The sequence below is a fragment of the Squalius cephalus genome, assembly GCF_949319135.1.
Source record: "Squalius cephalus genome assembly, chromosome: 23".
NCBI lineage: Eukaryota > Metazoa > Chordata > Actinopteri > Cypriniformes > Leuciscidae > Squalius > Squalius cephalus.
The window spans coordinates 21,509,114-21,524,185 of NC_137144.1; the positions used below are offsets into that span (position 1 = coordinate 21,509,114).

Genomic DNA, 15,072 nt, shown 5'->3' on the forward strand with positions numbered 1-15,072 from the left:
ACAGATCCTAGTGATGTCATGTAGATGGAGAAGAGAAGTGGTCCCAGCACTGAGCCTTGAGGCACCCCAGTAGCTAGATGTTGGGTCTTAGACACCTCACCTCACCCCTCCACGACACCCTGAAGGGCCTACCTGAGAGGGAAGACTTGAACCATTGGAGTGTGAACCACTGCTGTCAGCTGTTAGGGTTGATGAAGGAGGAGGAGGGTTAAGAAGAGAGGAGGTTGTTTTGAAAAGCATGCGAGAGTCAGAAGAATTGTTAAAGGGATAGTTCGGCCAAAAATGATATTTAACCCATGATTTACTCACCCTCAAGCCGTTCGAGATGCATATGTCAGTCATTTTTCAGACGAACACATTTTCAGTTATTTTAGAAAATGTCTTAGATCTTTCAGTGGTTATAATGTGAAGCTATGGGGTCCACCTCCTTCAAGTCCCAAAATGTGCATGCATCCTTCACAAAAGTAATCCATCCGGCTCCAGGGGGATAAACGGCAACGGTCGACGCGCGTTCACGGGAGATGGATGCCGGTGTATGACGTAGGACGTAGCGTAGGAAGCGTCGTGACGTAGAACGAAGTAAACGCTACGTCCTACGTTATACGCCGGCATCCATCTGCCGTGAACGCGCGTCGACCGTTGCTGGAAGCAAGATATTTTCATTTATAAAGTTTTAAATATGTATATTTTTACGACAAAACCGCACGGATTACCCTCAGAAGGCCTTCGTTTATCCCTCTGGAGCCGGATGGATTACTTTTGTGAAGGATGCATGCACATTTTGGGACTTGAAGGAGGTGGACCCCATAACTTCACATTATAACCACTGAAAGATCTAAGACATTTTCTAAAATAACTGAAAATGTGTTCGTCTGAAAAAAGATTGACATATGCATCTCGAACGGCTTGAGGGTGAGTAAATCATGGGTTAAATATCATTTTTGGCCGAACTATCCCTTTAATTTTGTTGTGATAGTAAGTCATTTTAGCAGTAGAGATATTAGCAGAGAAGGAGGAGAGGAGGGATTGATAAAGACAAAGGTCAGGATCTTTCGATTTGCGCCACATCCTCTCTGCACCCCTGAGTTTAGAACGATGTTCGCGGAGAACACCAGGGGGCAGAGGGGGTGGCGCGGGCTGGCCTGGAGGAAAGGAGGCAGAAGTTGTCCAAGCAGGATGTTAAAGTGGAGAAAAGAGTATGACTTGCACTGTTAGTATCTAGTGTTGAGAGCTGATCAGGGGGAGGAAGTGTGGATGAGACCAGAGAGGATAGGCGAGAGGGTGAGAGTAAGCGTAGGTTTCGCCCGAAAGGTGACCTGTGGAGGAGTGTGTGTTGTGTTCTGAGGCAGGTTGAGGTTGAGAGTGAGGAGGAAGTGATCTGAGGTGTGCAGTGGAGTGACCAGCGAATGGTCAGTGGAGCAGTAGAGCGTGTAAATAAGGTCTAAAAATTTGAAAGAGACAGCTAAAAAATGTAAAATGTGTTCTAATTTACTCACCACGTTAGTAGAAACATTTATGACTTAGGCCTACTTTCTATGGAGCACTAAAAGAGAAATGATGAAGAGAAATATCATAGACTGTAAGAGAAATATGCGGTTGTTTGTTTTGTTAAAATGGATGGAAAACCTTAAAATAGTCAGATTTACAAGCTATATTCAATATAGTCATATCATGCGAGCGATTTGTGTGAAGAACAGACCCATGTCGAAGTTTAACTCGAGAATCGGATCAGTCCGATACAATAATAAATCAGAGCAGTTTTGCGAAAAGGAACCAGATCAATAAATATCTGACTCTGAATTGCTACATTTTAACGAGTCCATCGTTAGGACTCTTAACCCTAACCCTATCCATCGACATGAGGGTTAAAAAAAGACGTTTGATTTTTATGAACTATATGTGATTCAGTCACACTGAATCATATTTTTATTTGAGTTAAGGGCCATTCACACCAATAATGAATCATATTTTGATTTGAGTTAAAGGCCATTCTCACACCAAGGACTATAACTATAACTATAACGATATAGCTTAAGTTTTAATATCTGTTCTAATTTTGTGAGAATAGGGAAGTCCACACCACAACTGTAACGATAAACGTCACAGAGGAACGATGTCGTTGGAATCTCTTTCACAATGTTTTTTTTTTTTTCATTCAATGAATGATAAAAACATTGACAGCCAATCAGAATCCATCCTGCTTTAACGTGAAAGCGACAGACAACAAAACTGTACGCTTTTCTAAAAAACAGAATGTTATCATCTGTTGGCGATGCAAATACAGCTATAGTGCTTGTTGTTAAACCAGCAAACAAAATAGGGAAAACTTTTTACATTACACAACATGGCTGACACATGCCTCTTAGCAATCGAGCCCTTCCATCATCAGCCGAACTAATGCGCCTCACATGAGCAAAGGAGATTTTGAATGGGAAGCTAAGAGATAAGATGGATCCAGACTAGAACAAACACAAAGCCTCCTCTGATCCAATATCAGCTGATAGAGTCCCATCTGTTGCCACTGTCTTTACAACTGTTGTTATCTGCCATCACTTCCTTGTTCTGGATGTTGCATCTGATGATCAACCTGCTTTAAATAATGAACCGTCTGAGTAAAACACACATGGCACATTCAAATATGTACATAATCAGTGTAGTGTTAAGTTCAAGCATGTAAAACAGAATGCTAATGCTATCTTTTGCTAAGGATAAAGGTGTGTTTGGGGTGAAATTTGATGAGACGTGCAAGTGTGTGAGCTGCAAAAATCATTTTATCCTTTAATGCAAGATAAATGTGCTATTTACTGTATATAAAAATATATCTTGAATTAAGTTTCCAAGTACTGATATAAATGCATTCGATTAGATTTAAAGTGAGTCTTTATTAGTTATATGCAGCAGCTTTTCTGCCCCAAAATAAGAATCTGTGGTGTATGTGGTCAGGTGTGACCCTCGGCCCAGCTCTGAATTTATTAGCACATCGGCCTGTGATTTGGCCGAGCAGCGTGTTGCGACATGCACTGAACAGCTGGCCGTCTTTCATTTTTACATTTTTCCTGCTCATTCCAACACCAGGCAGTGTGAAACATAAAACGCTGTCAGACATACCATTCATTTTCTCTATCACAGCCTCTCTCCTCTCCATGCCACGGCCTTTGAGCGTGGTATCCATGGATTTCATGTGGAAAAGTTGTTGTTTTATGTGCAGAAGCTCCATGCATTAAATCAGGGTTTCTCATGTTTTGTTTAAACCAAACGCTCCTTTCATAATCCTAAACTGTTCACCAACACCAATATGAGAAAGAGGAAATAACAATATCAACAACAATATACCAAATAAAAATTAATTCAAGATGTTGTCATTGACCCATACAGCTAGTTACCCTAAAAAACATTAGCCATTAAAAATATTTTTTTTCAACCTTCACAGACCCTTCATCCAGACTAACAGGTATAAAAAAAAAATCCAAAAATAATTTTCATAAATTCTTGTAACTCTAAGGCGATATATACGAAATCAATTAAAAAATCCAAAATGACATATCAATGCACAATATAATACAATCTTTTATTCTGAGTTGATGATCATTTCAACATAATACTTAATTTAAATTATTAATATTTTAATTCACATAAATCAATAACTAAAAATTATTTATTAGGTAACACATTATGGATGAACATGAATGAACAATAGTATATTTTTAAATGAACTAACTACAATAAAATGTTATTCAAAATGTTGGACATGTATTTGTAATTAATAAAAAACTAACAAACATTAAACTAGATTAATAAAAACATATGAAATTAAAAAAACATACAAAATTAATATTTCATTTCAGCTTACCCAGGAAACATTTCTCCTTTTTATTAAGTTTAAATAACTGATACTAAAACTGAAATAAAAAATTAAAAGCTATATAGACATAGATATATATATATATAAAAAACTAAAACTTTAACAAAAATGATAATGAAAACATAAACTATAAAAATAAAAACGAATTCAAATTATTAATAAAAACTATAATATAGTATTTTAATGATTCAAATTAATGAAGAAAGTTTTGTCTTTTCTGCTGAGGCCGTGCAGTTCCTCCTCAGACCCCCAGGGGTCCCTGGTTTGAAAACACTGGTACTAACGCATTAGTCACAAAACGCCTCAACCAAACATTTAGGATTCACGGTTACAGAAACGATATAGTCTTTAGTGGATTATCCTGAAATAATAAACTTGTTGACAAGCATTGTTCACTCCAGCAGCAACGCTTCAGTTATTCCCGTTTGCAGCACCGGTGTCTTGTTTTACAGGTCCCCTCCATGATAGAAGCCCGATTTCTTTAGTTGGAGATAAGGAATGGAGAGATAACGCAACCATACGGTGGCAAATTTTGTGGGTGTGGATAAAGATAAGGATTAAATAAATCCCTGTGAAATCACGTTTATGAAGAGAACCATAATACTCCAGAAAGTGATGGGACAGAGTTGGAAGGTGAGAGAGGGATTTGCCTATGACAAATCAGACAGGAAGACAAAGAGTGAGGCCAGAGAGTGTCAGCGGCTCTTATCTCACGGAGCAGCAGGGAGCCGTTTATCTATTGTCCGGAGGTGGCAGCACTGTGGCCGTGACACGCACGATGGAACAATTAACTCGCTGGCATTTCGTCTTATCTAACATAACTCAGCACTGACAACATCTTTGGCCACAGCTGCTGCAGATCATTACCATCCGAGCAACAAAAAGAAAATAAAAGACTTGCTTTGACATCCAGCATTGTCCCCGTATGTGAAGGGATGAGCCGTTCCCAAACTTTATTGGCCACTGGTTCAATCAGATTGAAATTCATCTTCTATGTATAAGTCAAGTCTTTTAGAAAGAAGAAAGATTTTTGTGTCCTGTACTCTAAGGGCCCTGTCATACGAGCGCAACTGGCTTTTAAAGAGAATGGGAGATGAGACTCTGATTGGTTTACTGCACGTTACGCCCAAAACACACCCAATAATCGTTAAGAGAATAGCGACAACCCTTTTAGACCCATGCGCCGGGCGCGCCGACCATTTTCCTGTCGTTAAACTAGCAAAAGTGGATTCGGACATGTGTTAAGTGCACTTGCGCCCTGTGCTTTAGACCATGCGCTTAGATCGTTAAAATAGGGCCCATTGTCTTAAAAAACTCCATTACGTTGAAGTACATTTTACAATTTTGAAAGTAACTTTAATCTTTCTTGCATTCTCCGGTGTGTTCACAACTTGAATATATATATATATATATATATATATATTATATTTGGGATTTATGTAATTCATAGAAAATGTTTAATTTTCATCAATTAATTTGAAATAAAATGTAGCCATCTGCAGGTTAAAAGATTTTTTTTTGTGCCATCTTGGCTAAATCTGGCAAAATGTATCAATCATTGTGATGTTAATTAATGTGTCCCTCACAAATAAATAAAATAAATACAAAATGACTCAATTAAATGTTCTGTGTTCGCCTCAAGGAAATAAAAGCTTCATTCAGTGTTTAAAAAATGTTTTTTATTAGTGTTTAATTGCAAAATACACAGTCTATATACAAGCATTAATAAAAACTTGACATTGTGTCTTTTTGTGATTCATGATGTCTATTGACAGTCATGTCAATAAAGACCACAACCTGCAATTGTTAGTGCTTTTTTACATTTTAGTCCTTCATTTCAACTCCTTTGCTGTTTTACTATGGTAAAGTCTACTCAAAGAGTTCATTCTACTTGCATTTAAGACAAATTAAGCCATTTAAAAGCCAAACTGGAGTCATCCTCGGGATATTTCTCATTTTCAAAAACCGGTTAAATAGCTTTTGACAATGTATATTCAAAACTGTTATGCTTTAAATTCAAATTCATAAAAAATATTTTAATGTAAACAAAGTGTTAAAGAGCATCTAAAAATAGTCAAATAACAACAACAAGGTGACAGACGAGTACACAATTATTATAAACACAACATCATAGTCCCAGTTCTTCAAAAATAAAAATAAAAATAGAATGGCCATAATATTATAAATAAGAGTTTCACTTGGAAGCTACATGTGAAGACAAAGTCCTTCACTTCTCAGACTCTCTCCAGCCTCGAGCGTTTCGGCCAAACTTATAGACAAGTCTACGTCCATCCACCCGTTCCAGGATCTCTCGTTTATAATAATACCTTTGGAGGTGAAAACAGAGAGAGATAGAAACATGTGAGTAGCTCGGAGTACTGATCAGAATCCTTTAAAAAGTTGCAAAACTCCAGGGAAGATGTTACCTCATGGCTCGACTGAGTTTCTCGTAGGTCATACTGCTGTTATTTTTCTTCTTGCCCCAAAGCTGAGCCACAGCTTCCGACTTGAGGAAGCGGAAAACCCCTTCGGAGCGATCCTCCCATTTGATTAGGCCAGGGTTACGCTCGGGGTTCAGGAGAATGTCTCGGATGAACTCCCACAGGTGCGTCCCACGAGGGTCTGGGAAATATGGAAATATTGAGATTGTGTGAACGTAGAGAGATGAGAAACCAAAGGAATCTAAAGCAGTTTAAAAAACTTGAAAAAGCACATGCACGTGCCATGCATGTGGAAAAATCACATGAGGTTTCGGTATGTGCTGCTGTCAGGTATTCAAAGACAACGGTGAAGCTCAGAACATATTGACAGAAAAAAAAACCCTTTAGGGAAGTAAGATATTAATAACCCATCAACTTACTGTGTCTTTTGACTTGTGACCGTTTGGGATCTGAAAGGAGAAAATGGAAATGAAACCATATTTAATAAAGGGACATGTCACATTTCTTTTTGGATCAGGAAACTCCAATAACTATGAATAATAACTCCAGTTTTGGCTTTAAAATATGTTATGGCTTTCGAAGAGTCAAATGAGCTGCGGTCCTAAAGCTTAAAAAAATGTTGCCTTCAAAAATGGATCCTTCACTGCCTTTGATATCCCACAATCCTGTGCGTTCCATTCTGTGTCAGTTATGCTTAAAAAAATAAAGATGGTGTCTGAAGGTACAATTGGTGGTCAGATTGTCTAAATGTACATTTTTGACAAACTTTTTCTTTTTTTGTTGTTGTTGTCATTTCTAGCGAGAAATTAGTACTGTAGTAATTTAATATACGCTTAGTTATCACTAAAGCTCTCTCAATTTTGTTGTAGAATAGATCATCAGAAGTCTGTCCAAAATCAGTTCCGTGAGATACTTTCATGGGCAAACGCTGCTTGCAAAGTTGCAAAGCTGCCTGATAGGGCAGTGAGGCAACAAGTCAGCTGCCTAAGATTTAGGATGCAGCCATAGGTTTGATTCTCAATACCGGCTGGAAAACCTACTGTAGGTTGGGGGAGTGAATGAAAAGCACTCTCTTCCACCCTCAAAACCCACGACTGATCCTCAATTGCTCTCCGGGCACCACAGTGAATGGCTGCCCACTGCTCCGGGTGTGTGTGCACTGTTTGCAGAGTGTATGTGTTTACTACACACTGCTCTTCATGTGTGTGCACTAACTTGGATGGGTTAAATGCAGAGGACAAATTCCAAGTACGGGTTACCATACTTGGCTTCACTTTAAGGGTGCTTTGATTACCTTTTTGTTGTCCAGTTAATATTCATTCCAATGTAATTGTATTATAACTATGAATATTAGTCTGTTAAATATTTATTTGCAAGCGAGTTAAAACAGATCCATTTATGGATTTATTTTCATGCATTTGGCATATGCTGATATTCAAAGCAACTTAAAGAAATACATTTTTATTTGTTAATTGCATTCCCTAGGAATTGAACCCATAACCGTGTTGGTGCACTTAATAGATTTTATATGCATCAGGATAATTGAACAACAAATATAAGCATTACCACTATACTATACCATTCCATACCATGATATTGGCATAGAGAGGAAGCAATACTGTTTTTAGGATTAGCTTTAGGACAGTTCAAATTAAGATCATTTACCTGGGCTTGAGGGAGCCGGTGAGGCCAATGAGATGTTGGGCTGGAATGAGCTTTTGATATCAAACAGTTCTGAGGAAAGAGGAAATATGATACAATATTATCAAACCATCAGATTAATATGTGCATAAATAAACACACATCATCTTGTTTTCATAGGAAAGATGTAAATCACATAAAAATATGTTTTAAAAAATCATCAATGGATTTCACAGGTACCTGAAGGGCTGTAAAAGCTGGGTTCTTCCTTGAAGGGGAGGATTGAACATGGGAAATCTGCTGAGGAAATTGAAGCCCTTGGTCACAAAATTGCGACATGAGAAGTCTACAATTCATTCAAGACAATCGGTAAGCTCCGTTTTCAGCAGCAGACACTGGGTCAATGTTAAAAGTCACTGGAATTATGTGAACTTTATGGATTAAAATGAAATCAAAAGCTTTTTGAGTATTTACTCACCATCTATTTCTGTTTTAATGTCCCCTGGTATAAACATATCTGTTTGACCATACTGACCTGTCAGACATTAAGAAAAAAAGAAAAACAAAATGAGAGTCTAAAATGTCTTCAAAACAGAGTGCATGTTTTGCAACGACTATCATCAAATTTCCAAGTCATTCCTGCATCATGTTGTCTTAAACCAGTTTAACTTGCTGGCATGGTTCTCACATGTCACCTAGTTTTCTGGATTTTATTTGGTTTAGTAATACACTGTAATGGAAACTGAATCAAAAGTATAGGCCTGACTGTTTATGAACCTCTGGGTCTTGTTAGCAGCACCCCTCTGGATTCATTATACTGTACAATCCATTTCATATATTTGTTTCTCTAAAAACAATTTCATGGGAATATCTATGGATGAATACTGGGTGAACAATTCCCATGTACTATACCATAATGAATCCAAGAGGGACACATGCTCAATGGCTGGACTTTCCAAGCTCAAGCTTGTGAGATTTCACTAGAACAAACACTCATTTCTCCACAAAAGAATGCTTCTAGTGATTAAAATTGGGATCCCCAAAAGGCAAGCTCTGACAAGGATACTTGCTGCCAATTACACCACTTCATTTGAAAATTATAAAATATACCGTCATGTTATTTTTGTTGAACACTTAATGGAATGTTTAATGTTCCTGAACTACAGTACCATCCTTTCTACCTTTATTTTGATAGGACAGTCAAAGAGACAGGAAATTAATAGATATAAGAGAGGAGAATGGGATCAGGAATGGACCACGAGTTGGGACACGTGTCATCTGAAGTAATGTTGCACCATGCCAACAAGAACTTGAAACAACATTCCTATAGCAAACAATCGAAAGATAAACCCACACAACCGCAAATCTTATTCCTACCCCAAAACCCATAAACTATAACATACTCCATGTCAGAGAGAATCAAAGGGAAACTACTGATTGACAAGAAGACCTAACCCAAATTCAACCCTTAAACCCAACCGTAACAATCTGATATCTGGTTGATCCAGGACCATGTTCTAAATGACATCTTACCATTCCACTTGAGGTCAGTCAGGCTCTGGAAAAGTATAGAACCTACGGATCCGGCCGCCCGGGTGAAGTCCTGGAAGCTCATGTTGCACAATTGCCTCCCGTCAAGGTCAAAGTTCTGGAAGGGAATGCTGGTGGCATCAATTTGGTGCATGTCCAGCGTCTGTTGGAGCCATTCCCACACCTGGTACTTGGTCCAGTTCTGTGGGTGATGATCCTGAGACCAGAGCCGGCTTGTGTAACCGGATGTTACCATGGAAACTGGGGGTGCAAGTTGAAGCAGAATAGTTTCAAAAGGATTTAGCAAATGTCTCTACTGAAACCTTGTTTATGCTGGTTGGTCAAGTGGACCAATACTGCCACATTTGACCATTTTAGGGAAGTTGGTTGACCAAAAGAAAGACTTTATGGTTTATCTAGAGTGCACCAGATAAAACTACTAACTGGAGTAGAATGAAGTGAAACGTTTCTATGTTCAAGCTGGAGGATCAGCACAATTATGGTGTTTCCAGCTGAGTTTGCTGGTGAAGTTGGTTGAAGTCTTTGTTGTAGCAGGTTGACTAAGGAAGTCTTACTGGTTTAGCTACAGCAGAGGTTTTCAATCCTGCTCCTGGAGACCCACTGACCTTCGATGTTTATTTCCAACCTGCTCCACAAACCTCAAGCAATCATGAAGACCTTGATTAGCTGGTGCAGGTCTGTTTGATTAGGGTTGGAGCTAAACTCTGCAGGATAGTGGTTCTCCAGGAGTTGGATTAAAGGTCTCTGAGCTAGACTGCAGGACAGTAGCATCGCATGTGGGGACCATCAGATCCAAAACAATATATATGCTGTTGAACAGCTAAACAAGTCTTTTCAGCAGTGGTGAAACTAATATTCACTGAAGAAGATTCAGTTCCACACTGTAAAAAGCATAAAAAGTACCTCCCATGGTTTCTAGATAAGTATGAATCACTTTCACTATCTCTATCATGGTCCCCTGTGCATGCAACTGATAACCTGGTAACTCCAGCAGTGACTGCTAGAGTAAATGATTAACCTGCCAGAGAGAGTCTCCGCTGATTAGTGATAAACGAAACCTACAACTTAAAACCTTAACTGGAATTACACTGGATGGCAGAATAACCATAAGTGCACCTTCTTAGACTCTTTAGTTCATGGTGTTTCAGATGAAAAAGACATTTACCATCAGCACAGTTGTAGTGAGCCATCCATGAAGCAGGTAGCTGGTTGTCGACACTCACAGTAGCTGGGATACTCATGACACCGCTGGCCTGAAGGACCATGATCCAGTGCTGTTGAATACAGGATATAGAAAAGAAACTTTACTTGTTGCCTTTATTCACCCAATGTAAATTTGGAAGATCAACCTGGACTAGAAGAGTCTAACTTAGCCTTGGACATAAAGTTAATGCCTTATAGCTTGTTCCTGGTGGAAAACATTCTTGTAATAGTAAACATACATACAGCATCACAAATGGACATGTAATTATAGTATAGTATAGACGTTATTCTAGATCCCAGGTTTGATCAGTAAAGGAAAACAAAGGTCTTGTATGTACAGAGAGGTAAAGGGAGGGGGTGAAAGTTGCGTAGGCGTCCTTCGTGCTACATTCAACCACACATGCAGATACATTTGCACAGGAATGTGTTAGTGTGTCTAACTGCTTTGCATACATAAAGGTCCACCTGTCCTTCAGTTAAACAGTTAGATCAATAGTCCAGTCATACCGTGTACTTGCAACAGCATTATACAAAGCACTTTTTAAAATCATCTGTCGATGTGAATGCATTTGTGATCTAAGTTCCAGTTTAGCTGAAAACTACTGCACAAGCATAATTTTGTTTGATTCTGAAGTTTTTGTACGTAGGAGCCCAGTGAAAAACTTGAGTATAATCTAATCCCAATCAAGTATCCTGAAAAGCTGATTGTCTTTTAACCTTTATAAAATAATATTCTAATATGATCATTCAAAAACCCAGTTTTAAGACATTGTAGTCCCTGTTCAAAAAGGTTCTAGAACTAAATTATGCAGTCTCCTATGATACCTCATAAGTCCAATGAAAAATCCAGGATGGTTGATGGCACAAGATAAATGTTGATTATAAATTATAAATACACTTTTAAAATACAAATACAAAAGTATTTTTTTGTATATTTTATGTATTTTTATGCCTGAGTTTACACTGTTAGCTTAGCAATATGCTAACATAAACTCAAAAGAAAATTGTAAGTCGCATAAGAAGTGCTATTTTCGTAGTGCACAGACTTGTTATTTATGTAGCTGCTTCAAATCATTCCGTACAAGGTTGCTTTATGACCTATTGGATTTTCTAACTTTATTTGTGGGATCAAATGAGAAAAATAAGATATAATTTTATTTTCACTATAAGTTTCCTTGCTGCAAAAAAATACATTTACTGTAACCCTTAAATTAGCATAATTATCAGTGTCTCACATGACATGGATCACGTGAGCTCCACCGATTGTAGACGAATCAGGACGCTGCTCATTTGCATAAAGAGAAACCTTTCTCAGCTTTGTCGCATTGCTTGACATGCCTGAATCATATCATCAACGCCAACTTCCGCTCAAGTTGTTATGTCCGGTTGTTTTGACGCTTCGAGTCGCTGTTAGTGTGAATGTCCACTTACAAAGAAACCCAGATCTAAATTAGATAATGGTCATAATAATACAGATAATATGTATGACATGAACATGGGGTGAAAACATGAAGCTAAAATTTTAAATAAAAAATTAAATTTGTGAATTTGTCCAAAAAATTTTTTTAATTCAGCAGGGTGCCAGTAGCAATGACTATAATCAATTATTTACACAGTTTATTGACATTCCTGGGAAGGCTTGTAAACCTGTTTAGTTTGATTTCGTAGTCAACCGTAGATTCTCGTATATACTGTGCATAATGCTGTATGTGAACAACCTGTGTTATCTCCTCTGCTAACAGACTTCCAACTTGAAATCTGACCTATATTTGTCTTTATATAGATCTAAAGATGACTGACCTAGCACATCATTTTATTGAATGTTTATAAAACTGGGGGGGAGCTATGCTAACAATAGGGCAAGATAATGTTCACACCTAGAGCAAATAAAGGAGATTAGAAACTTAGCATTTGTATTGTCCCAAAAAAACTTCAACCACTGCTTATTTAAGCTAAGCTAAAATGAATCTAAATGTTTCAATGTTCCTCCCACATTAAAATTATTTATTTAAGTTGCTGCCTGAACTATTTAAGTACAACCAACTTGGATGTTTAAGTCATTTCAACCTAAATTACATTAAACTGGCTTTAAAAATGAGTTGAATCTTGTATAACATAAATAAAGTTGAAAAGTGCTTTGATGAGTTAAAGCGATGTAAAGACATATGTTGTCATAACTTATTGATCATATCATTTTTTACAGTGTGTAAGTTGCTTATACTTTTTACTATTTTAAAAAAAATAATAGTAAAGTAAAAGTAGTAGTAAAAGTAGTAAAAGTAATTACTAAAATGTATGAATTAATTTGTGAAGCACAGAACTTTAACAGATTCCAGTTTCCCATTATGAAGGGACATTCTGTATAATTACAATTTGTTTTACATAGCGAGTTGAATCTACTTTTTTCAACACATAGATCATTCAAAAATCAAATTACTAATGAATTGCTCTTTGTCTTTTAACTGGAAAATCAGGTTGCCAGTTTCTTTCCACTATTATGAAACCCATCTGATGTTTTCATCCTAGACTGGTGTGTTACTATGGTGATGTCTACTGTAATGTATGAGGAAAAGAAATCTATAAACTCATCTTTTGGTGTTTATGGCATTCCTTACAGTGACTGACATTTCCTTCACCTGTTATTTACAGCGCAATAGGGGCCATTTACACTCAATTTGGATGTGTTGTTTACAGCATGCAAAGGGTTTTCCAATTACACAGGTGCCCTAAAAGTTTAGACACTTTCACACTTAAAAATGTATGAATTTCAGAGCATTACATAAAAATAATAAAACAAAATGGCATCTGCAACAGATGATTCTTTCTTTAAATTCACCTTTTCAAGCAATTTTAGCAATTTTTTTCTACAACTGGTCCCAATTTTAGTGGATGCATGAAGTCAGTTCCACTAAATTAGCTTTAACCGCAAAGTGTCCAAATAAATTTGAACAGTATATCGTTATATTGAAAACCTTGCTTAAAAAAAAAAAAAAAAGATTATTGACTTCTAAGAGTTTGGGTTAATCCCAATATTCCTCCACTGAAAAAAATCAGTGATTTTGCCTTAAATTCTTAAGTACAACCAACTTAGATGTTTAAGTTATTTCAACTTAAATTACATTAAACTGACTTTAAAAAAAGAATTAGTAGGATCATGTATAACTTATAAAAAAAGTTGAAAATTGCTTAATTTATTTTGATGAGTTAAGGCAATTTTATCACAGTGTATCAAATAGTTCTTGATTTTGAACCTGTTTAACGTGATTCTAAAAAACGAATATGCTGCACATATGCAAATGTTGAGAGAGTAAAGGCAAAAAAGGCACAAAATTCACATTATTTTTATACAACTATTGTCACTTGTTAAACTGAATTGTTTTGCATCATCTGGGACCGTCACTGAAGTGCATGAGTGAATAAAACCTGTCCTGCAGAGAATCAAAGATAATTAAAGCGTGTCATATTGCTCACCAGAGATGATGAATGTGATCCAGATGGACTGCTACTTGTTGAAAGTTAAATGTCTTTTTCTTCTCCCTCTAAAGTTTTCAGCGTCTGTATGGGGAGAGAAGATTTCAGTTTAATGGAGAGACTGCGTTGTGTACCTGTGACACAGTTTAGGCCAGCCAAACTTCTGTGACGGAGTGTGACCTTGTTCACCAATGAGGATTTTTATTCCGTCTGCTTCCTGTTGCTTTGATTGGCTTCTTTCATGTCAGGTTGGTTCCTAGGTATTTGCATACTGTAAGAAAGGTACTGTTGTAGCAAGTCACTTTCACTATGAACACACTATCAGTCTCTCTCTCTTTCTCTCTCGCCCACACACTCACCCACATGCTTCAGCAATCCTGCCAGTAATTAATCTATTGATGTTGAACAAGAACCAAACTATCCAGTCGTCCTTTTTGTTTTAACGTAATTTGTTTTTGTTTTGTTTCTGAGGGTAAAATTAATAACAGAGCCTGTAAACAAAAATCAAATTTCATATAAGACTAAAATTATATATATTTCTGGCATTATTTTCATGGCAAATAAGCACATAATTTCATTTCTTTTGAATCACCATACTGTAAATTAAATTCAGTAAAACTGAATTGTTTTTGTCATTACTGTAATGAGAATAATTTTTTTAAACAATACAGTAAAAAAATGGTAATGGTCCTAAAAATAAGATTAATTTTCTCTATGCAATTTTTTTGGGTTACACTTTATTTTAAAGTGACGTCGTTACATTGTACTTACTCAAATAAGCACTTATATTAATGTTGATTAACTACGTTAACTTACTATAGAGTTACAGCTAGGGTTTGGTTTAGGGTTAGTTACATAATATACTGTTTTTAATATAGTAAGTACATGTAGTATCATGTAACT

General features: G+C 36.9%; 1 protein-coding gene across 2 annotated transcripts; it reads right to left on the bottom strand.

Annotated features, from left to right (window-relative positions):
• Positions 1-5,521: 5,521 nt before the first annotated feature.
• On the bottom strand, positions 5,522-14,464 carry ehf (ets homologous factor). Of its 2 annotated transcripts, XM_079859819.1 has the most exons (10): positions 14,350-14,464; positions 14,170-14,253; positions 10,661-10,769; positions 9,478-9,735; positions 8,423-8,479; positions 8,185-8,244; positions 7,969-8,037; positions 6,723-6,752; positions 6,289-6,484; positions 5,522-6,189 (listed from the first exon to the last, which is right to left on the bottom strand). In XM_079859819.1, exons 3-10 carry the CDS (start codon positions 10,758-10,760, stop codon positions 6,090-6,092), a joined length of 870 nt encoding a protein of 289 aa, XP_079715945.1. In that variant the 5' UTR covers positions 10,761-10,769; positions 14,170-14,253; positions 14,350-14,464; the 3' UTR covers positions 5,522-6,089. The 2 variants fall into 2 exon arrangements, with proteins under 2 accessions (XP_079715945.1, XP_079715946.1); XM_079859820.1 differs by lacking the exon at positions 14,350-14,464 and having other exon boundaries at positions 8,185-8,241; positions 14,170-14,336.
• Positions 14,465-15,072: the final 608 nt, after the last annotated feature.

Coding starts and splice junctions, on each gene's coding strand:
- ehf (XM_079859819.1), bottom strand. CDS start 10,760: ATGGTCCTTCAGGCCAGCGGTGTCATGAGTATCCCAGCTACTGTGAGT. Junction 8,245..8,422: donor CATTAAAACAGAAATAGATG/GTGAGTAAATAC, acceptor CAATTTCCTCAG/CAGATTTCCCATGTTCAATC. Junction 6,753..7,968: donor ACCGGCTCCCTCAAGCCCAG/GTAAATGATCTT, acceptor TTCTCCTTTCAG/ATCCCAAACGGTCACAAGTC.